The sequence below is a fragment of the Eubalaena glacialis genome, chromosome 6 (assembly GCF_028564815.1).
Source record: "Eubalaena glacialis isolate mEubGla1 chromosome 6, mEubGla1.1.hap2.+ XY, whole genome shotgun sequence".
In the NCBI taxonomy this organism is placed as follows: domain Eukaryota; kingdom Metazoa; phylum Chordata; class Mammalia; order Artiodactyla; family Balaenidae; genus Eubalaena; species Eubalaena glacialis.
This window is the reverse complement of record NC_083721.1, coordinates 53,687,323-53,709,723: the sequence shown is the minus strand read 5'-3', so window position 1 is coordinate 53,709,723 and position 22,401 is coordinate 53,687,323. Positions and strand designations below refer to the sequence as shown.

Sequence of the window (22,401 nt, the reverse complement as noted above, 5' to 3'; positions counted from 1 at the left end):
GCAAAATGTCAGATGATTACACTTGGTAGCTACAATAAGAACAATTATATTTCTTGATTAAAATGACATTTTCTCAGATAAGAAAAAAAAAGGGAATGTATTTCTTCGATTGGACAAATGAGAGTAGAGTTTGTATTACCTGAATCCTGGAAAAATAATTGGTAATTTGGTTCTAAGGAAATTGAGAAGCTAATTTACATTGTATTGATGACATCTATTTTATTGACAGCATGGCTTGTGTTTGTTAAGGCAGATTTTTAAAAATGTTTAATATTTTATTTTTACATTTATCCCTTGCTTAATCTGACAAAAAGATTTGAGGCAGCTTAAAAGAAAACATAACATATAATCCAAATTAGGAAGGAAGGAAGGGAGGGAGGGAGGAAGGAAAAAGGGGAGGGAGAAAGAAAGAAAGAGAGGGGAAAAGAAATTTTAAAAAGAGAAAAGAAAAAGAAAAGAATTAATAACTAAGAATTAAAAAAATATATAGATGAATTAGGAGTATATAGTAACAAAAAAGATAATTGTTGTTAAAACTAGACACAAATTTGGCTGTGTCATCCCTGAAAATCAAGGTAGAAACATAATTAGTTTCAAATTTTCATTTGTGTTTTAGACAAAAACAATATGTCAGTTTATTAAGATAAACAGAATTTTCTGTCAACATTTAAGTAGAAAGGAAATCACTTATACTTGTCTTCTGAGTAACATAGTGGATGACACTCTTAAACATTACTGAACAATCCAGTGGGTGACATTTGTGAACAGATCCCTGCAGTAAATGCAGTACAGAGTTGTATATGGCTTCTCCCAATGGAAGGTTATGTCAAACGCAAACCTGGGAAGGCTGTGGGAGAGCAAGCAAGTGTCCTCAGACAGAGCTCTTTCCTAGTCTGGCTCCATAGCGTCTAGAACACATCCAAATTATCCTCTAGACATCATTTCTTTCAGCTGTGATACTGATAAAAGTTGAGAAAATGGCTGTTTAAGACCACATACAATGGCAAGATACAGCCCATTGCTTTATTCTATCAAGCTAAATATAATGTGCAACAGAAGTGTCCCTATATCAGAAATTCAGGGACGTGTTCAGGAATGCACTGTGTATAGATTTAGAATCCACATCAGACCATTTGCTGTCATCATCCTTCATTTTATATTTGTTTGCTTCTGAAGAGCAGATTCTTATAGTTTATTTGGATAATGAGACCTTGAGTTTCTACCATTACGGTTTCCTATGATCAGATTTTTTCCTCTTTGTCCCTGATTTCCCTTAACACTGAATTAAAAAAAGGCAAGAGCACTGGCAGATGCCAAAAAAACTTTTAAAGGACATTCCACAGGTGTCCCTTGACTCCAAGAATAACATCTTTTCCTCACTTAAGCTGCCCAAGAATATACAATTCTTAATGTCAGCCAGCTGCCAAACAACAGGACAGAATGATAGTGGTCTCGCTCAAGTAATAATCATGAAGCACTTACTGGTAAGTAAAACAAAAACTCCTCAGGAGGAGGGTTACCATTTCCCAAGCATTTAAGAGTGATGTTGTCCCCTTCTTTGATAGCATTTTTTGATGGCAGCACTTGTATTGTCACCTGCTCTGTAGGATCTGCAAGAGTCACAGACACAAGTTAACCATTTCATCAAGTACCAAATTACTCAGTACATACAATGAAAATGACTAAATTATACACAATTTTCTCAAGAAGCTAGTAATGGTAATTGCTTAAATGTATCTTTTTATAGAAGGATTGAAGTTAATAGCTACTTGCCGTAACAAGTACTAATCTTGGTTAGAGCAAACTACAAAGAGACCCTGTTACATAAAAATCAATTTCTTCTTAGCAAAATGTCTTTACCTGAGGTAGGAATGACCATAATTATTTTATGTGTAAAAGACCAGTAGGAACAATCTCACTGTATAATCTCATTATAAGGACATTTAAGTATATTATATGTATCTTACAGTTTGGAAAGACTGGAGCAGCTAGCAAAGGAGCTAAAACTATTAACCTCCCCCCAGTCTTATTACTCAATAATACCTTATATTAAATTAAAAGGGACATGAGCCAAACAATACCAGCAAGATTTTTGGCATGCTGGAGAGTAGATCTGCTTTCAAAAAGATAAATCCATGAACTGAGGGAGACCCTTAACACAATCAACGAACTGTGAATGTATTGTAATTTTTTTCTGTTCATTGGAGCCAAGATGCAACTTTCATTCCATTTCGGTCATTTTTATGGTGAAAATAGGGCTAAAGGGTATTCTTTAGTTGAGGCTACTGCTCAACAGTAGAATGCTAAAGAAATGAAAAGCTGAATACACAGTGGACCATACCCAGCTAACAGGAAAGAAAAGGAGGTGGTGTTGGCAGTTATAAATGACCCACTTTCTAATGTATCTACTTGTTATGTGGCTGATGATACAATGAACAATGAATTTTGAAATCATATAATGCAAAGGTTTATTTTAGAGAACCTCTTCCACAAGGCTTAATAACTACTGAGGCATGTGTCTATATTTCCAAACCGGCAGCACTAAAAATTATCTATGAAGACTTATTTTGCTATTAGCTAATAAAGTGAGACGAATAAGTGGTAGATTTTGAGGCTTTTTTCTATCTCTTGCAGTCATTTACTTACCTTTCTAAGATTAAAGTGCAGGAAAAACAACCTGAAGGATTGTTATAGATTGCTTCTCTGACTTTTTCCCATGCTTGGGCATCTCTGAATATTTGCCCAGAATGTTCTGAGGCTAAACAAAGATTGGTTTAATATACCTGTTCATTTTTCTGAATTTGCCTGAGGTAGTTCCCTGACCAGCAGTTCTCAGTTAAGTCAGAAAGTAAATAAAGTTTGTCCTGCACTGGCCTTCCATTTCTAGGCCTCCCTCACTCGTTTGCATGGCCCTTCTCTGCCTAGCTTGGTCTGTAGCACGTCACTGCAGCACATCTCTGACCAAAGTTGATGCCAGAACAGCTAGGAATCATAATCGGTCTGACTTCATGTTTTATTTAAATACCCCCCTTCTCTGTGTCCCCTTTTCAACAGGCTCTGCTCTGTACTAGAGAGTTGAAGAACTACACTGAGATCAGAGGGTTAATGTAACACATTTGAGTTTTAACAGTAGCCTTCTGGTTGCCCACTAACGTGCGTCCAACAAAATTAATGATCTCTTGCTCTCCTTTTGACTTTCAGTTTGACTCTATTAGTAAATCATCAGTCTGCCAGTTACTCTGGCTTTCTCCTTTGCCCTCTCTTATCCACTCAATCACCCAGTCTTAATGATTAATCCTTATATTTTGCATCTTCTATTCCCACCAACACTTCTCTAGCACAGGCTGTAATTAATCTACACCTGAAACACTGCCTTCAAACTTCATTTGGTCCTTCACCGTGAGCCTTTCTCTTTTCTACATCTTTATATATATATATATTCTCTAAATAAGTTTTTGAAGTAGTGCTTTGAATATTACAATGATATTTAAAATTCTTCACACATTCCCAATATGTAAAAATTGAAATTAAAATTTCTTAACCTGGTATCCACAATTGCCTTGAACTTAGTTCAGGTAAGACTCTTATATCTCACTACTCCATAAATACCCCTACATAATAATCAAAGGAGTCTACTCAATTTTTCTTTCTCCCTTCTCTCCATTTATCCTCTGTCCACTCATTTATTCACTCATTTGGCTAATATTTGTTTTGTGCAGGCACTAAGTGCAAGAGTTACAAAGTCAAAAACAGCAATTCCCTGTCCTCAATGAACTTTCAGTTTATTTATGATGACACCAAACTTATCAATTAAGACTGTAACAGCACAAAAACTGCCTAAGATGCATAAGCATAGTAATCACTGGTAGTTTACAGATCTGCCAGACTGGGAAGCTTCCTGTAGGAATTGACCCTGGAGCTGGGTTTTGAAGAATAAGGAGGTGTTTGCTGGATAATAAAGGTAAGATAGTGACAGCATATGGATAGGAATGTACACAGTATTCTACAGGAGGAATCTGGAAAATAGAACAGGCTACAGAAAGTAGTTAAATGTTGAAGGTTGAGACAGGTCAGGACCATGGCTATAGGGGACTCAAGGCATTTTGAAATTGGGAGTTTAAAGATTAACCTGAGAGATCTGGGGAGTCGCTGAAGAGTTTTAATCACAGTAGTGACATGTTCACATTTGTGTTTTAGAAAGATATTTCTGGCAGCAGCTTGCAGGGCAGTTTGGCGTGAACAGACAGGAATACTATTTTGGAAGTTGTTACAAAAATACCAGCAATGAGGAATGGTGGCATAATCTTAGGCAGTGTCAGAAGGCAGAATCAGACACATACAAAGATGAAAGAGCTAGATTCTATAAAACTTCATTACTGACTGGATAGGGTAAAGGAGTGGACCAGTGCGTCTTTCTCAGGCTTCCTCAAGGTGAATTGATCAAATTTCTTTTTCTTGAATGTACTCTTCTGTACTTTCCATTTAGCTCCTCCTTCTCTAAAGTAATCCTAGAGCAGTGGCTCTCCAGCTGTGGTCCTCAGATGATTAGTATTAGCATCACCAAGGAACTTGTTAGAAATGCAAAGTATTGGGCCCCTCCCCACAACTACTGGATGAGAAGCTATAGAGCCAGGTCCTGTAACTGGTTTACTAACAAGTCCTCCAGGTGATTCTGATGCATATCCTGAAGTTTGGGAATTACTGTCCTTGGGCACCTGAGCTTTCAGGACTGTCCACTAAGTCCCTGTGGCACTTACCACTTTGCATTGACAGTTTCCTTCTGATGTACATGTCTTACTTACCTATTGGAATAGTAAACCCCTTGAATGTCAGGACTATATATTAAACACTTTCGGGTCTTTGCCATGAAGCCCAGCACTGCATACATTGTGCCTATTCAAAAGCTGTGCCCAATGCTCCCCACACAGCCAGCCACAGTAAAATCATTTCCTTCTTCCTCATCCAAGGACTTTTCTGCCCATCTATCTGCCCATGCCTGACACTCACATACATTTCTGTTCTTTCTTAAGCCAATTTCCCAATACTTTTCACTCATCTCGATGTTCTTTCCTATCTTGTACTCCTGTACTTACACCAAGATAGTTTATTTCCAACTGAATATCTTTGAACAGAGTTCTGCTTCCACATACAGAAATAATAGTTTGATTTTAGATAAGCTGTACATGATGAAATCCTCTCAATCCTTGCTTTTAAATCAAGTTGAAATTTTTATTTATTATTTATTTTTGGCTGTGTTGGGTCTTCGTTTCTGTGCGAGGGCTTTCTCTAGTTGCGGCGAGCAGGGGCCACTCTTCATCGCGATGCGCGGGCCTCTCACTATCGCGGCCTCTCTTGTTGCGGAGCACAGGCTCCAGACACGCAGGCTCAGTAGTTGTGGCTCACGGGCCTAGTTGCTCCGCGGCATGTGGGATCTTCCCAGACCAGGGCTCGAACCCGTGTCCCCTGCATTGGCAGGCAGATTCTCAACCACTGCGCCACCAGGGAAGCCCTCAAGTTGAAATTTATTTACAAAGTTTAAGGCAAAACAACCCATTATGGTTAGGGCATGTGGAACTTCAGTTCTGTTCTTCTATAAGGTTCTGCACTTCATGGAGCCAAAATAAAAATGTAGCTGAGATAAAACTCTTTGAAGGTTCAGTGGGCATTTCTACCCTTTCTCTCAAATAGAAGTAGAAGTACTAGGTTATTCTACAACATAAGGCAGTATTATGAGAATTTCTGATTCACTAAAAAGTAATAATAAAGTTTTCTTGCATCTTTCCCCAAAATATATCTCTAGTCTATGCTTATGAAGTAATAATGATTATATAGTAATAATGATGATAGTACTTAATAACGAGCATTTAATGTGCTATATATTGTGCTATTTTAGATTTTTGATTTTACTTAATCTCCATAATAACACCATGAGTTAAGTATTACATTAATATTTTTCCTATTTCAAAATAGGAAAACTGAGACCTAGAGTAGTTAAGCTTCTTTTCTAGGAATACAAAATAACAGCACTGGGACTGGATTGCCAGCATCTTTGCTCTTAATCATATTATCTTGGCTCCTGTCTTACAGGAAAGAGCACAGCATTGGAGAAAAGGATTCTAATCCACTTGCCACAGCTAAGTTAGGGCAAGTCTCTAGGTCTCACTTTACTGCTAGCTAAAATAATGGACTTAGATCAGATGATCAAGAAAGTTCCTTTGTAGTCTAGTATTCAAATCTATTAAGTTAACCAAAACATGTTGGAATTCAAAATCCTATTTAACTTTTATGCAATTGATCTCATTATTAAAATAAATTTCTTTATTAACATGGAAATTCCATATCTAGAAAACCAATCAGTCATAAGCTTCTATTCATCTGTCATTCATTCAGAAAACCATCAGATGGCATTCTGAACTCCTACAAAATCCAAGGCTGTGCGTCAGGGCTGAGGACTACCAGAAGAAATCAGACTAAGTTAGAGATCTTGTGTTTAAGGAACTTAGTGTCTAGTGTAATACAGAACAGATGATTATAAATAACAAAGTATAGAGTGAAAGATATCATAGATGGGTAAGCATTTATTCCATAGGTCTTGCAAAGAGGAAGAGATTATTTGGGTACCATGGAATGGGGATGGGGGTTTGGAAGTAGATTCCAAAGAGCTTTTGGATTGGGACTTAAAATAGCATTGGAATATTTTTTCTAATACATAAAAATTGCATAATTATTTATTGAGTTACTTACAGTAAATATCAAAGACTGCTTGTTCAGAGTAAACTGTTTTCTGGCCGGATGGTCCATAATATGTCACAGAGCAGGTGAATGGCATTTGAATGTCAGCCTTGGTTGTCTTGTACTCCAGGGATGAAGTCATGATATAGAGCTGAGTCACTGGGTCCATTTGCTTTTTAAAAATTATGACCACCGCTGAAGAAAATAAAGAACACTAATGGTAGGATCTTTCATTGGAAAATCACAGTCCTTAATTAACTGTCACAGCAACTTTGAGAAGTGGTTTTGTCCTTCTTACTGTATTTAACAGGAGGGAAAATTGACAGGTAGTGAGGTAGATGTCTTTTCAAAAACATGAATCAGAGACATGGACAGAAATAGAATCCTGGAATTCTATCTCCCACTCACTTTAATTAACTTTTAGAACATGCCATATAGAGAAATAATTTTCTCTGCTCTTGATTCTTCTGCACAAGGTCTAAAATGATGTTTTAAAAATCCCTTCTGATTTAATGGATACATAAAGTAACAAAGTATAGAATCATAGATCAAAAGAGGGCAATGCATTTAGACTCAGGATAGTCTAAGGAATGCTTAGACAAGAGAAAGGCAAAACATGTCATCTGAATTTATTGCCCACTTCTTACCCACCTCCTTCAAGGGGTTGCAGAACTTTTCCATTCCTGTACCACGTGATGTTGCCATCCGGATAACTGTCTTTTGAAATGCACTCACCCAACTGCAAAATAAAGAGGAAATATTACAACCTTGGTTGCATCAGTGGTTGTCCATTTGAAAGCCCCAGACTCCTCAAGGGATGCAGAGTTACTCCAACGATTTCCTGACCCATTCATTTTCCAAGCCTTGACTAAGGACTGAATGAATGCACTCTTGTATAAAAACAATGTTTTGTGCTTAAAATTATGGTCTTGCCCATTTTAAAATGTGCAATAGATGCTGCCACCATTAATAAAATCACATTCATTTAAAAGCATTACCTGATTCATTTTGACAGTATTCAGTTTTAACATTAACTAAATAACATAACTATATTAACATTGGCTATTACCATGGTTCATAGATCTGTGTATTCAAGAATCATTAATGGTGTTAAAATGAGGCTGCCTCTCCAGCTTCATGCTACGTTTATTTCAGATGACATATACTTACCACGATCTATAATCCCCACCACTTTACTTCACGTGTTCTTAATATTTAGTGTTGTACTATGCAGTCAAATTCAATCTGATTCAAAGAATTCTGAACTTGCTTTTTCCCCCAGCCAAGGAAAATTTGGCTATTTTAGTTAGTGAAAATGAGATTATGAATCAAGTGATGTGCTCATATATGGAACTCCAGTTTTGTCCCTCCTTCAATACAGACTTCCTTCAAACCTCTGCTACTGTGATTGTTTAAACCTGATCTTATCCCTTAACTTCAACTTTTCAATAGTTTAATTTGTCAATAAGATAGAGACCAAACACTATACATGACAGAAGGCTTGTCATAATCCAGCTTCTCTTTAACTCTCGAGATTTATCTCTTATTGCACTCTCTTGCCCACTGGCTGAGCACCCAAAATTCCAGCAACGCAAATAATGTGTTTCCCAAACATGCCATTTTCTTTAACATGGTATTATTTCATATTGTTGGAAAGCCCTTTTTACCTTTGGTCTGGAGAAAATCTACTCATGTGTCATTACTTCATTAAACATCCATTTCGTTCAAACAAGAAAGACTTATGCCTTTTTTTACTCTCATCTCCCTCTCCTCCCTTCAGAAATGACCAAGCCTTCCTCTGTGTCTCCTCTCTACCTTGTGCAGACTTTCTGACTGCCACCTGGAACACTGTCAGCTCCACAGAGCAAAGTCTATCTTATTTGTCCTGGCATCTGAGGCCAGGAGAAGGCATTCAACACTAGGCTAAGGAAAGGCAATTAATCAAAAACAAGTTCTTACCTTTTTAAGCTGCTCTGTTTCAAGAAATGGGGCTTTGCTTACAATTTCGGGTTTAGATGGTTGCTCTAAAGTTAAGTAGAGAAAGATTTTAAGTGCATGTGGGAGAAGAAAATGAACATTTGTGATTTGGTTTATAGAAAAATAACTCATTTACCCAAAGTAGAAAAATAAGCAACAAAATAAAAAATAGATTTCCCATATAATCTATAATTAAGAAATCTGGTTAGTTTACCCCTTCCAAATATTTGCTTTATTATATTAAATATTATTTTAAGTGCTTATTATTCCTGTGAATAAAATATTGGTAATGTTTTCTGGATGCTTTATAAACAGTGAGTACGGTTCAGATTGTAAACAGAGGTTAATATACTAAAGAGGATATGTTATCTGCAATTGATTACCATGTGCACTTTCTACTTAATAATTTCCATCTCCTTAGAGGAAAACCTGAGTCCATATGAATCTGAATCACAGGGGTGCTTATTTAAAATGCAGATTTCTGAGCTCTACCTGGCCAACTAAATCAGCATATCTGGGGAAAATCCTATAAACCTACTTTTTAAACAAGTTCCATTGGGGATTCTTGGGCACAGCGGAGTTTAAGAATCACTGCTCTAAAATCATGGGAAATGCAAAGTGGCTAAGGGATGTAGAAGCCCAAGTTTCCTGTGTATCTCACACCTTATCTTTTAAATGAAGTTATATTATGAAACTATAAATGTGAGAAAATCTTTCAAATTTGGAACATGAGATAATGGACAGAAGCGTTTTAAATATAGGAAGTTCAGTAAGCATAAATTCTAATAGAGGCTTCAGGAAAAATTGATTACAAATTGCAGCAAGAAGGTATTATTTAAACTTATTTTATTCTTAGCTATTAGTTATCTATCATTGATGGATTTTTAAACTTTTTAATTAGCTCTAACAATTAGTCTATAGAAAATGGATATTTCCTCATTGTCATTGATTTTTGTGAGTCTCATGGAGAACTATTCTATTTTCAAATAAATAGACAAATAAAAACAACCAGCTATTCTCTCTTCCATAGTCTTGTCTACCATATCTACACTTTCAATTTTGATTACCAAACTAAACTAAATTGCTTTTGTATAATTATTACTCAATTTGGAATTCAGTTATCAGACATGTTACCTACCCAGACCATTATAGAAAACAAGGATGAAGACAAAAAGTCTTTGGAACAGCAAGATGGGTATCACCAAGATTGTATGCAAAAATAATGTAAGCTTCTTCAGGTTAATATCCTGAGTTAATTTTCCCTTTGCAATTGTTTTATATTAGAAATTAGAATAATTAATAATAATAGTGAATCTGCCTATCTGTTGAGCTTACACTTTAATTATAAGAGGCCTATTTACTATTAATTCTAGAAGTATAATTCTCTTGATACAATTTTCTGAAGAGTGATTATCTATATTCTAAATGCACAGATTGGAAAGAAAATATAAGAAAGATAAAAAGAAATGGAAAAAAGAAACATAGAAAAATAGAAAAGCATAACAGACAATTACATTAACACAAACAAGAAGTGACACCTGGCTACCTGATTGTTAGGAATGTGACCAAAAATATAAAAAACTGACAAAATATAAAAAACTGATCCAGCAATTTCATTCCTGGCATATATTCAAAGAAAAGAAAAACTCTAATTCATAAAGATTCATGTACCCCTATGTTTTTAGCAGCATTATTTACAATACACAAGATATGGAAGAAACCTAAGTGTCCATCACACATAAAGAAGATGTTACGTGTGTATACACACACGCACACACACACACACACACCCCTAATGGGATATTAGTCAGCCATATAAAAGACTGAAATTTTGCCATTTGCAACAACATGAATGGACCTGGAGGGTATTTATGCTTAGTGAAATAAGTCTGACAGAAAAAGACAAATACTGTATGTTATCACTAATATGTGGAATATAAAAAACAAAACAAATGAATGAATATAACAAAACAGAAATACATTCACTGATATATAGAACAAACTAGTGTTTACCAGTGGGGAAAGGAAAAGGGGTAGGGACAAGATATGTGCAGGGGGTTAAGAGGTAAAAATCACCATGTATAAAATTAATAAGTAACAGGGATATATTGTGAAGCACAGGGAAATATAGCCATTATTTTGTAATAACTTTAAATGGAGTATAATCTATAAAAATATTGAATCACTGTTGTACACCTGAAACTAATATAATATTGTAAATCAAGTATACTTCAATTTAAAAAATTTTTTTCAATTAGAAAAAATAAATTATAAAAATCAAAACAACATAAATAGCAATTCCTGGGAATCATGTGGTAGGGGATTAAAGCCTTCTCCAACACACATCAGTAAGTCTTGGTTTTACCACTATTTTAATGTAACATCATTAATGTTCATAATTACAACTCTGAGTTATGGATAAAACCTTAAATTATGTTCAGAATTCAATGTTTTATGGCAAATGTCTAATACCTTTGAGAGAGGGCTGCATCCAAAATATTTAAACAGAACAAAAATCTTGGAGCTTGAGTAAGTGTAAGTTCTCTGGGAACTAAAATCAGTTATTCAGTGACACCTCTCTGAAAGCTCAAGAGAGGTAAGATATTAAATTAATTTTTGTGGTTGATCAAGTGTCAAGATTAACAAGAAAAAAAGAGCAAATAGTTTTTTGTTTCCTCAGTACTATCTATGCCTGGAATATATAGAGAGATCTGAAAAATCCTCCAAAAAATTAGGCTCTTAATAGAAAACGAGGATGGGCAGTTTTGTTAAGTTGTACTAATTTCTAGTTCACCAAAATCAGATACCAATTCAGTTGGAACATACTTCCTCTAATGTCAAATATATTCCTCTACTTTGACTTATAAACCCCATATAACCATAAATACCGATGTGTTACAATTGTTGGTCTTTTCCACATGGCCATGTGTGCTTTGTTTCCATAAACACTTTCTAAAATTTATTCTTATTTCAATAAAATAAAACTGCAGCAAACCCAGGAAAACCTGATGAAAGTATGCTTAAAATTTAGTCCTCTTTGTACTGTTATTCACTTTTCCATTTAGAAGAGAGAGTCACAGTGGGTATTGAGAAAGTAATGGTAATACCTATTGCATTTCTCTGAGTTATTTTCTCAAACTTCTGTTTCAAGCCCTCTATATCAAATACATATTTTGTATGTAACTTTCTCTTATATTAGCTTGTAACAATCGATGAGAATTAGTTAGAAGACCATAAAAGAGGATGTGTACTATTTTAGCAAAATTGCATATTGATTCCAAAGTGTTTTAAAAAAACTTTATGTGAATTATGTCTTAATATGATTCAAGGATTCATAACTAAGTATAGAATTGAAAGGAAAAGTCATACCACAAATTTATTTGCATTAGTAAAATAATTTTGTCAAGAGTTTCACAGCCAGGTGAGGATGGAGTGATGAATGCAAAACTGCTCTATATCACCCAAATGCATGAGTGTTATTCTCAAAATCCTCACACAGAGGATGGCTCAGTTTGATATGGGAAGAGAGCAAGAAAAGGCAGGTGCACTGGTTACATTGAGTCAAGGGTGCTTCTCTCAGTACTTTGTCAGCAATCAACTCTTGATGTACTTTAAGTAGGTCACTGTGAGCATGAAATCGTTTATTTTCCTTATGAGATGGGAAAAGGTATTTTTTATACTTAAAGAATCAAAATGAAATATACAGTGTAGATCTCATTTGTTAAAAAGGTATTTTCTGCTTCCTTCATTCTGAAAAAATAAAAATGACTTGCAGTTGAAAGTTGAATAACTTTCACAGGGAGGGTGGGAGGAGGGATGCTCAGTTTTGATAAAACATTGAGAACAGTGTCCCAATGAAAGCTCAAATAACACTGTGATGTCAACCATCACTAGGAGAGCTGGTTGGTCCAGGTGGAAGTCACGGGAACAGTCTTCCTTTTAATACCACACACACCAGTGCAGAAGATTAGGCTGGATTGTGGTTTTCAAATGCTTTTTAGTACTCAAGCCCTTCTGCCTTTTTTCCCCCTGAACAAAATATCATGAAAAAACTTCCAAATATTGAGTGGGCAAATTATAGCTAATCAAGTAGAAGCAGCTAGCTCCTCACCCTCCTCAGCCCTATTCATTAGCACGTCAAGAGGATCCTAGGAACAGAGTGGGAAAACCACTGCCTAATCCAAAGTACTCATTTACTGATGAGGAGGGAATCGAAGCCCCTGCCCTGACTGGTGAAGTCACTTGCCCAAGGTCAGAAATTAGCAGCAGATCTAACAAAGCCAGATCTCCTGATGACCAGTTCAGTGATTTTTCCATTATATCACTGACAGCCATTTGGCTCTCTGGGCAAGCATTCAACCTCTAAGATCTACTCTTCCTAAGGGATGGTTTTATTAACTTCAAATGTGCATTAAATGCAAACTGTTTGATTTTGATGCCATTCAACGACTAACCAACCAAACAAACAAAAATGCCTCATTAGTGGTGACAAAGCATGGGACTTACTTGGATCTGGTCTACTTTATGGGCATGATTTCTTGCATCTGAGATATAGCTTAAAACTGAATAAACAAACCTACATCAGAAGTAATAAAGTCATCAGTCATGACCTCTAGTTTGAATAAAAACAGTTTGTGCTTGTCAGGAGGACACTGCAGCAAACTGATCTGGGATTAGCTCACGTTAACCACACTCATTCTGTGGTACACAGTGCATGTTGCTAGGTGCTAGGTGACTCGACAGAAGGAAACAGAGGACTGATTGATGAGCCTAGTAACTCTTAAGTGACTGCAATATATACATGCGTAGAATGAAAGCCTCCATGTCACAGCTGCCATTTGCTTCACAAATAACGATCCAAAGTAAATTCATTATTTTTAAAGAAGCAAAGCCCTTATATGCTCTTGCAAACTCTTTCTTTATCATGAGCTGTGCTGTTTATTTAATTGGACTTGGAGGGTCCCACAGTTTCTAGTATAAAACCCCATTTTCAAAAGTGTGTAACTTGTCTGTTTAAATTCTCTCTGGCCCAGAGCCTGGAATGCAAATTCTGTTTCTGAGAATCACTTTGTTTTCAACAACATTCAAAAGAGAAGGGGGTAGGGGGAGTTGATGGTATGTAGGGTTTGAGTGTGTTTTTATAACCATAGAAATCCTCTGTATTCCAAAACAGCTTACAAATTTTATCAAATTAGGCCAAATGATGTTTTTTGGCATTTAAAAAATTATATTCTGAAAATTGTCACAAATGTTTCTTCGAAATGGAACAACCTGAATTTTCTCAACTTTCTTGTAGACTGTCTTGATATTTGGTAATTTTAACATAATAACAAAGAAACATTTCAATGACAAATCAATACATATAACTTTAGAATGCTGTGACTTAATCTCTGTACCTACTGCAGTACATTCTTGTGTACTTATATTTACGACCTCATGGCCTAATTAAAAGATTTTGGTTGCTCACTTTAGAAAAAGTGTTTTTAGCAGCACACCATCCATCTTCCTAATAACATCAAAGTGAAATAAAAGACAAGAAAGAAAAAATACATGGGACTTTGGCAAATACAGGATGGAGATTATCCGGGGTGTTTCATGGAAGGGGGCGTAACTGGGAAACGCTTGGTACTTGGTTTGATCCATAAAATGATTGAATTGAGTGGATGGTTTCTGGAAAGTACCTTCTAAGCTGAAAGGTAATCAACTGAAACGTGTACTATGCTTTTACAAGGTTCTTCGGGAGAACAAAGGTCTCCTTGATAGTATAAGCACTCTGAATCCTTGTCATGAGTCCATAAGAGCACTGAAGTCCATATAAATGCTTAAGGGACAGTCCTACTTAGTTGTATAGGCATTACAAGAGAAACAGGAAAAATCCACGGTTAATTGCTGTAGTAGCAAGGCCCTCTGGGTTTCTTTCTTCCCTGTTTATTTTAATAATTTCTAGGTGCTGTCAAGTTATCAGAAAGCAGAGGAAAAAACTGAAAAGTGAGACCTTCTTCCCTAATTAAAAAAGACTGGTATTCTGAAACTTTCGAGACCTATTTTTCTCCCTGTAATTTCTAAGATATTAGGATGTAATGAAGGTGGGATATTTTATTAGAATATTAAAAGATAAAAAGTTTTAATTAGAACTTCTCAAGTCATTCATTTGCGTAGCTATTTGTACATGCACATTAACTATATATTATCATGAGGCAAAGTAACCTCCAGTAATTATTACAAGTTTCTTCTACAACCTTTTCTTGTTCCAACCCTCCTCTACTTTTTCCCCTTGGTGGATTCCATGTACACATTTAGAGTGTGGTGTACTTCTTTATTTTAGGGCAATTTTCTAAACCGCTTGAACAGTCTCAAGAAGTAAATCAACAAGCATTAAGCATTAAAGGTCAAAATGTGTGTGTGTACACACACATATACACACACATGTATATACATATACAGAAAACTTAGGTCTCTTGTTTGTATTTTATTGTTTTTTTTTTAAATTTTATTTATTTATTTATTTATTTTTGGCTGTGTTGGGTCTTCGTTTCTGTGCGAGGGCTTTCTCTAGTTGCGGCAAGTGGGGGCCGCTCTTCATCGCGGTGCGCGGGCCTTTCACTATCGCGGCCTCTCTTGTTGCGGAGCACAGGCTCCAGACACGCAGGCTCAGTAGTTGTGGCTCACGGGCCTAGTTGCTCCGCGGCATGTGGGATCTTCCCAGACCAGGGCTCGAACCCGTGTCCCCTGCATTGGCAGGCAGATTCTCAACCACTGCGCCACCAGGGAAGCCCAGTATTTTATTGTTTTTACAATATCAAATGGCAACTTTTATATGGTTTAGCCTAATTCATATATATGTAAGCATGATATGCATGAATATGTGCATGTATTATATATCTATGTATCAATATGTATCACAGAACATTTATTTGTACGTCAGTGAAAGTAAAGGATCACATGCCAGTTTTCATTTAGCACTATTTCATATCACAGGAAATTTTACCCAACAAAACAACAGAATATTCTTTTAGTTCCTCATTGCAAAGCTCCTATTTGCATTTCAGGTTTTTTGTTTTCCTCACTGACAGCATGCATGAGCAGAATGAAGATCTCTAGAAGTCCTCTTACATAGATGCCTACTGTGGAGACACTGCAGAGAGTTCAGTCTTCTTTCTAAAGAACATTTTCTAGTACCAGCCATCAATCCCACTTAGCATTACACTGCAGACTACTTACTGAACACCTTGACTACTGTAGGTGCCTCAAACACGTTGTCCTCAGTTACGAGCATGCACACAAATCTCTTTTCATCACTGATCTTTGCATTACTGATAGAGAGAGTGTAGTTTTCTGAGAGGTTCAGTCTGTCTTTGTATTCTGGTACATCGTCGTACTGCACACTTTTCTTTGTAGAGGACCTGAAGGCAATAAATACTGGGGAGCCATCAGGCTTTTCCTAAAAATTGAAATAACAATACATTTTTAAAAAACAGGCATATTTAGATGTTTCAGGATTACAGCCAGAATAACAAAATTTTCTTGGCCGTATTATTCCACCAAAATTTGTAGTTTGGTCCAAGAAGAATAATTTTAGATATGTGCCTCATATAAATCTTTGGTTATAGAAAATTATTCTTCATAAGAAGAGAAGCTGTAAGTTCTTTTACAGGTATCAATTTAAATATACAAAAATGAAAGGACAGAGCTTTAGGAATCCAAGCTTTTCTTGCATCTGGAGGACAGAATTAGTAACTGTTTTGAAAATGACAAGGGTTGGCCTTATGTCTAATGTAAAAGAAAAAAAATAGATGAAAACAAACATATAAGTGTTATGTTACAAAAGGATTTTCAGCTAACTATCAGAGTAAGCATACACTTGAGCTGCAAACACTCATTTAGAAATCCTGGGCAATTATCTTTAGCATGTTCATTACTTTAATCCACATACTTTATGTGTCCACACTTTTCAGTTTCAGCCAGAACTGACACAGCTGACCTTTACACATAACATAGCTTAATGTGTCTTCATGGAGGAACAGTATTTGCCCTTGTGAAATGATCATGTCCATTAAGCAACAGAATTAGATTAATCACTAAAACCCATAGTTTTGCTATCTGAATCTTAAAACTTAGCTCGAAGGGCTTTCATATAAAATCTGGCATATACAATTATGCCAAGAGCACTGAGACATAATTCATTTCTTCCTCTGCTCCCACAAACATTCTCTTACCTACTAACAATAATCTAAAATAAGGGCCAATCCCTCTTCTACTTACCTCACAAGGCCTTTGAGAAAATAAAATATGATAAAACATTCTAAAATGCATGACAAATTTCAAGGTGTTATGAGGAGTAACGTTTTAAAAATTATTAATATTTACTAATGTTACGGACTAAATTTATATGCCTAAGCCCTAACCCCCAGTGTGGGATTAGTGGAGGTGGGCCCCTGAGAGGTGTTGAAGTTTAGATGAGGTCATGGGGATGGTACCCTCATGATGGGAACAGTGCCCTTATAAGAAGAGGAAGAAACGTGAGAGCTCTCTCTCTCAATGAGAACACAAAGAAGAGGTTTTGTGAGCACATAGCAAGTGGCAGCTGTCAGCAAATCAGGAAGAGGGTCCTCCGCAAGAGGTGAATCGGCTGGCACCTTGATTTTGGACTGCCCAGCCTCCAGAACTGTGAGAAATAAATGTCTGTTGTTTAAACTATCCAGTCTGTGGCATTTTGTTATAACAGCCCAAACTGACTAAGACAATTACTAAGCTAATCTTGGAGTCCAAAAGGTTTAGCTGGTTGAATATCTGAATACATCAGTAATATTCTCCTTAAATCTTTTAATTTTGCCACAGGTTTACAATGCAAATCCTTGTACTAAATTATTCCTTCATTAAGAAAAATATGTTAGACCAGTTAGACCAGTATTTTAAATTTCTATAATATATTTGTTCACTTATGCAAGAAATAATAGTTATTAAATTTCGAGCACTTAACTGTATGCCAGGGTACTTTCTTTGGGCTTTCCATGCATTAATGGATTTAATATTCATAACAACCCTGTAAATTACACATAATATTGGCTTCATTTTTAGACAATGGAGACAGAGATTGGTTAAATAACTGGTCCATTGCCCCGGCCAGTGTATCTCAGCAGGGTCAAGACTGGAGCTCCACAGCCTGGCTCCATCATAACTACACTATATCATTCTCGACAGCCGTTAGATGCCTCTTCTGTACCAGGCACAGAGGCAGATGCTGGTGAAGAGGTGGTGGGAGTGAGGTAGGGCGGGGTACACAGGGAGCTATGATCTCCATTCACAGGGAGATTACCGTGCAGTAAGAGAGAAACTAATCCATCTTTCCTCTGTATTTGCTCCCTTTCACTCTTTCCAAATCTGCTCTTTGTCTTTCAGGTTACATTAAATTAGAGGTTGTATAGTATGTCTGCGAATCAGGACTGCTTTTAGAGCGTATGGTACTTCAAATGTATCTCATCAGTTTATTGCTGAAGGTTTTTGTTTCATTAACAATTTGAAAATTGCCATTATTATTTGTTTTCACTGCCATTGTGCCAGTTCCATTTAGGTGAAAATTATTTCCTGGGCATCAGAAATGTCTATAATCACAGAAGTTTTTCACCACTGTATTCCATTTATTTTAGCATTAAGTTTGACTCAATGGTGAATTAGGTGGTAGTCTCCCAGACCCTTAGAATTTTAGGGGTGTTAATAGACTTTGTCCTCATAGGCCTTAACTTCATATTTCCATTTTTATAGAGAGCCAGAAATAGTTAAAAATTACCCAGTGTGAGCTGGATAACAGGAGGAGGGATCAGGGAAGTGCTATGCTGCCTCACCTCCTTCTTTTGCCTTCACCTGCCCTTCACACAGTGTGTTTAGAGCATAGTAGCCCCACACTCATAACAGCTTACACTCTTCGTGCAATTACCATGTGCCAAGTACTAGGTAAGTATTCTGATATGAGTTACTTCATGTAACCTTCACAACACTGTAAGGAAGATTATTATTATCTCATATTTTTCTATGAGAAAATGGGGATTAATTCACTCGTCCAGAATCCCACAGCCAATACATGGCAGAACAATGTCAGTCTGACTTCAGAACCATATTTTAAAAGATTGTGTTATACTACCCCTGGGGTGCAACTTACGTACATTTCTATTCTGCAGAACATTTGTTCTTGCAGATATCTGAGAGGAAAAGTTGTGTGGTTCAATAAACTTAAGAAATGAATGAACTCAGACAATTCATCATGTATCTTACTATAGGAAAGGCTCTGAGAAGTACTGCAGTAAAAAAACTTTTCAAAAATTATTGGACCATCACAAGAATTAAAGTAATATAGAAGTGTGATTGGATTTGAAGCAATTCAGAAGTGTAAGATGCTTTCAGGAATATATCAACCAATTAATTCTGCTTTTTTTACATGTGTAAGAATAATACATAATAAAAATCTATGCCCAAAGTCAAAAAAAATTATTGGACCATCAAATCCTTTTCCTATTCAAATACCTTTTAACATTTCATGGACCTAGGGAAAATTTGCCAGTTGTGTTCAATGAAACATATGTCCTCTTTTTAAGCTTGCAAACCATTGTGAGTCTCATGTGATTTAGCAATGGGAAATTGTGCCACACAGACACCTTTTGTTGGTCTTGGTAATGAAATTTAGATATTTTATCAGAGTTACCTAGCCTTCCCACATCACCTACCAGGATATCTACCCTTCATTTCCAGACCCATTGGTACCTTGATACCTGAGAAAATATGATTTTGCTATCTGCAAAAAATGAATAAAATCAGCAGTGTTAAATTTTAAAAGGACCTACCACTTCGACTGAGTTCTAAGACCAAGTACCAGTAACAGGCTTCTAATACTGATGACTAATTTTCAGTGAACATTTGAATGCTCTGGCTTCTGGTGCATCTTGCTTTTGCAGTAACTACACCAAACAAAACATGAGTGTGTAGAGAAAGGCTGCCATCTTCCACTAAGCTCTGCCCTATACTCCACTGATTTTACCCTGGAACTCTGCCTTTTCTTCTGCCTCAGACACTTCAGGGTGAATCTTTCAGACTAATTTGAGCTAAGAATTACCTGTTTATTGGCTTTATTTTAAAATAGCATTTGTTATGTAAGACTTAGGAATTATTCTTTTGACATATTCAACTCATTAATTTCACCCTTTTACATTTATACCCACAGCTGAATATTGCCATTACGTTAATTTGAAAGTCACATTTACTCACAGAAGGAATTTTCTTTCAAAAACTAGAGGCAATTAACCAAGTCCAAGGTAGGTCACACTTACATATTTCCATTTGCCAAACATGAGATTCTGAGGTACACTGAGTCGGCAAGGCATGACAATGGTATCTCCATATGCTGAGTTTACAGTATACCATCCAAGACCTTTAGAAAAAAAGGAACATGAGAGAGAAGAGTTTAAATGTTTTCTTGAAATAAAGTAAATAACTTCAGTTCAAGATGCATGTCTTAATGAAGGTTATGTATTATAATTTTATCTTAAATGACATACAACAAAGTATGTAGTTAGAACATATTTCCTATAAATATCAACAGCTCTTATTTAGCTACTAAGCCTTCAAATGTCACACAGTTCAAATCTATAAACCTCTCAGTTTTAGCGAGGAATAGATAAGTAGTATATGCCAAAGGAACAGTGTGGAATCTGAGGGTTTCTTTTCACCTTCACTGTATTTCATAAGAAAAAACTTCACTATATTTCATAGAAATGTGGGACTATACAAAGAGATTAACATGCTTAAAATTATCAAAACTAGCTTTAAATACGTTTGTGTTTTTCATTTGAAAATATTGTTAAGTTTAAATTTGGAAAATTTAAAAAACTATTAAAAACTAAGAACTAATACATATAAGACCACAACTGAATCTTAAATATAAGTGGTAAAATGAGCATGAAAATGGCCTGCTTTACAGTAGCAATGGTTAAAATACTAGTTTTCATTTTAATTATACATAAAATATTAACAGGAAAAGAATTTGTAAGGAATTCCCTGGCTCTCCAGTGGTTAGGACTCCACGCTTTCACTACTGAGGGCGCGGGTTCAATCCTTGGTCGGGGAACTAAGAACCTGCAAACTGCGTGGCAGCCAAAGAAAAAAAGTATTTGTAGTATGAAATTTCTTCATGAAGTGATTACACTGCTTTTTGGATAGACAATCTAACTTAAGCAATAGTTTGCTACTAAGGTACAGAAAACTTCCTGGTCTTATTTAATTCTTTATTGAAAAGAATGTGATGCTCAATAATTAAATTATCAACAATACCCACATTTTTGCATACGTATGTAACATACTATTCAAATCTGTATATATTTATGAAGTTTAAAGAAACATAGGCATTTAACTTGGCAATTGTATAGTACTTAGGAAATATATCAGATCTTTTTACCTTATTTTGTTTACAACTATCTTTAAAGTTAGATACATTTGCAATTAAATACCTATTAAGATATGTCATAATTGGATACAGAGTGTGAAGGGGCTAACTTTATTTTAAACTGAAAAGAAAAAGAAATGACATTTTGTCCACCAGGTGGTGCTAAAGTGCAAAGCTAAGGCAATTTACAACACATGAATAAGACCATCTTATGACTTTCTGAAAAACAGGACAGGGTGGATACTATCTTTCTCTGTTACCCATCAATCACAACATATAAAAATTTCATATAGGGATAAAAATCATTAACCTTAGTAAAGAAAGAAAAGGTAATAAAATTCCTATTTTAAATTCTGTCAACTGAGGAAGCTACTTTCCTTTAAAGCAATTTTGCTCCAGTGAACAAAAGCATTACAAAGAACACAAATTTCATGTAAATATACTGCACAACTACTTTCCAGTATTTTTAACATTGTTAAAATAAAGAATACAAAGTATAAGTCATGAGAGTGTGTTTTTAACTTGCTATTAGAGACAAAATTTTACTAAAATTTTTATTACATTCTGTTTTATAATGAAAAATTACCGGGTGGGAGGGAGGGAGATGCAAGAGGGAAGAGATATGGGGATATGTGTATATGTATAACTGATTCACTTTGTTATAAAGCAGAAACTAACACACCATTGTAAAGCAATTATACTCCAATAAAGATGTTAAAAAAAAATTACAATTTTCCATCAATAATTTTTCATTGTTTAGTGTCAACCATACTTTAAATTCCTTTTTACTATAAATCATTGAAGAGCATAAGACTATAAGGTCTCTTCAGCCTTGTTAAAATAAAAAATTGTTAGGATTTAGATATGTGGTGGCAGACAGGCAAAGTGATGACAGTTAAGAAATTGCTTTATTTCACAATATAGTACTTGTTTTCTACAATATTTTGGATATTAAATATGGAACTTGTATCATGTATTTTAGAATCTGTTCATGCAGGTTTGCCAAACCATGGAAACCATTTTGTGCTTTAATATTTTGTTTTTTTCATCAATATATAGCAAGACACTTGAACATGTAATGACTCTAAGATAATGTGAATCTCTTCCTTAAATTATGGCAAGACACGCACCTCTAATTATCTCCTATAATTATAAAAACACACCTTCTTTTGACAACTGCCAGTGCTCCCATGGTTGGTCAAGGAGTGAAAACAGTTTACACAGCTTAGGTACCAATGAGGTGAATCCTTTGCTAGGTACAG

At 35.6% G+C, this 22,401-nt stretch overlaps 1 protein-coding gene across 2 annotated transcripts in view; it reads right to left on the bottom strand.

Annotated features, from left to right (window-relative positions):
- Positions 1-22,401, bottom strand: part of ALCAM (activated leukocyte cell adhesion molecule) — a 194,849-nt gene that overhangs the window by 34,998 nt on the left and 137,450 nt on the right. For both annotated transcript variants that reach the window (XM_061194146.1, XM_061194147.1), the window contains exons 2-7: positions 20,028-20,128; positions 15,931-16,150; positions 8,692-8,756; positions 7,384-7,471; positions 6,745-6,927; positions 1,483-1,610 (exon numbers count right to left, since the gene is read on the bottom strand). In XM_061194146.1, the coding sequence (XP_061050129.1) occupies positions 1,483-1,610; positions 6,745-6,927; positions 7,384-7,471; positions 8,692-8,756; positions 15,931-16,150; positions 20,028-20,128 (785 nt within the window). The remainder of the gene's footprint in view (positions 1-1,482; positions 1,611-6,744; positions 6,928-7,383; positions 7,472-8,691; positions 8,757-15,930; positions 16,151-20,027; positions 20,129-22,401) is intronic.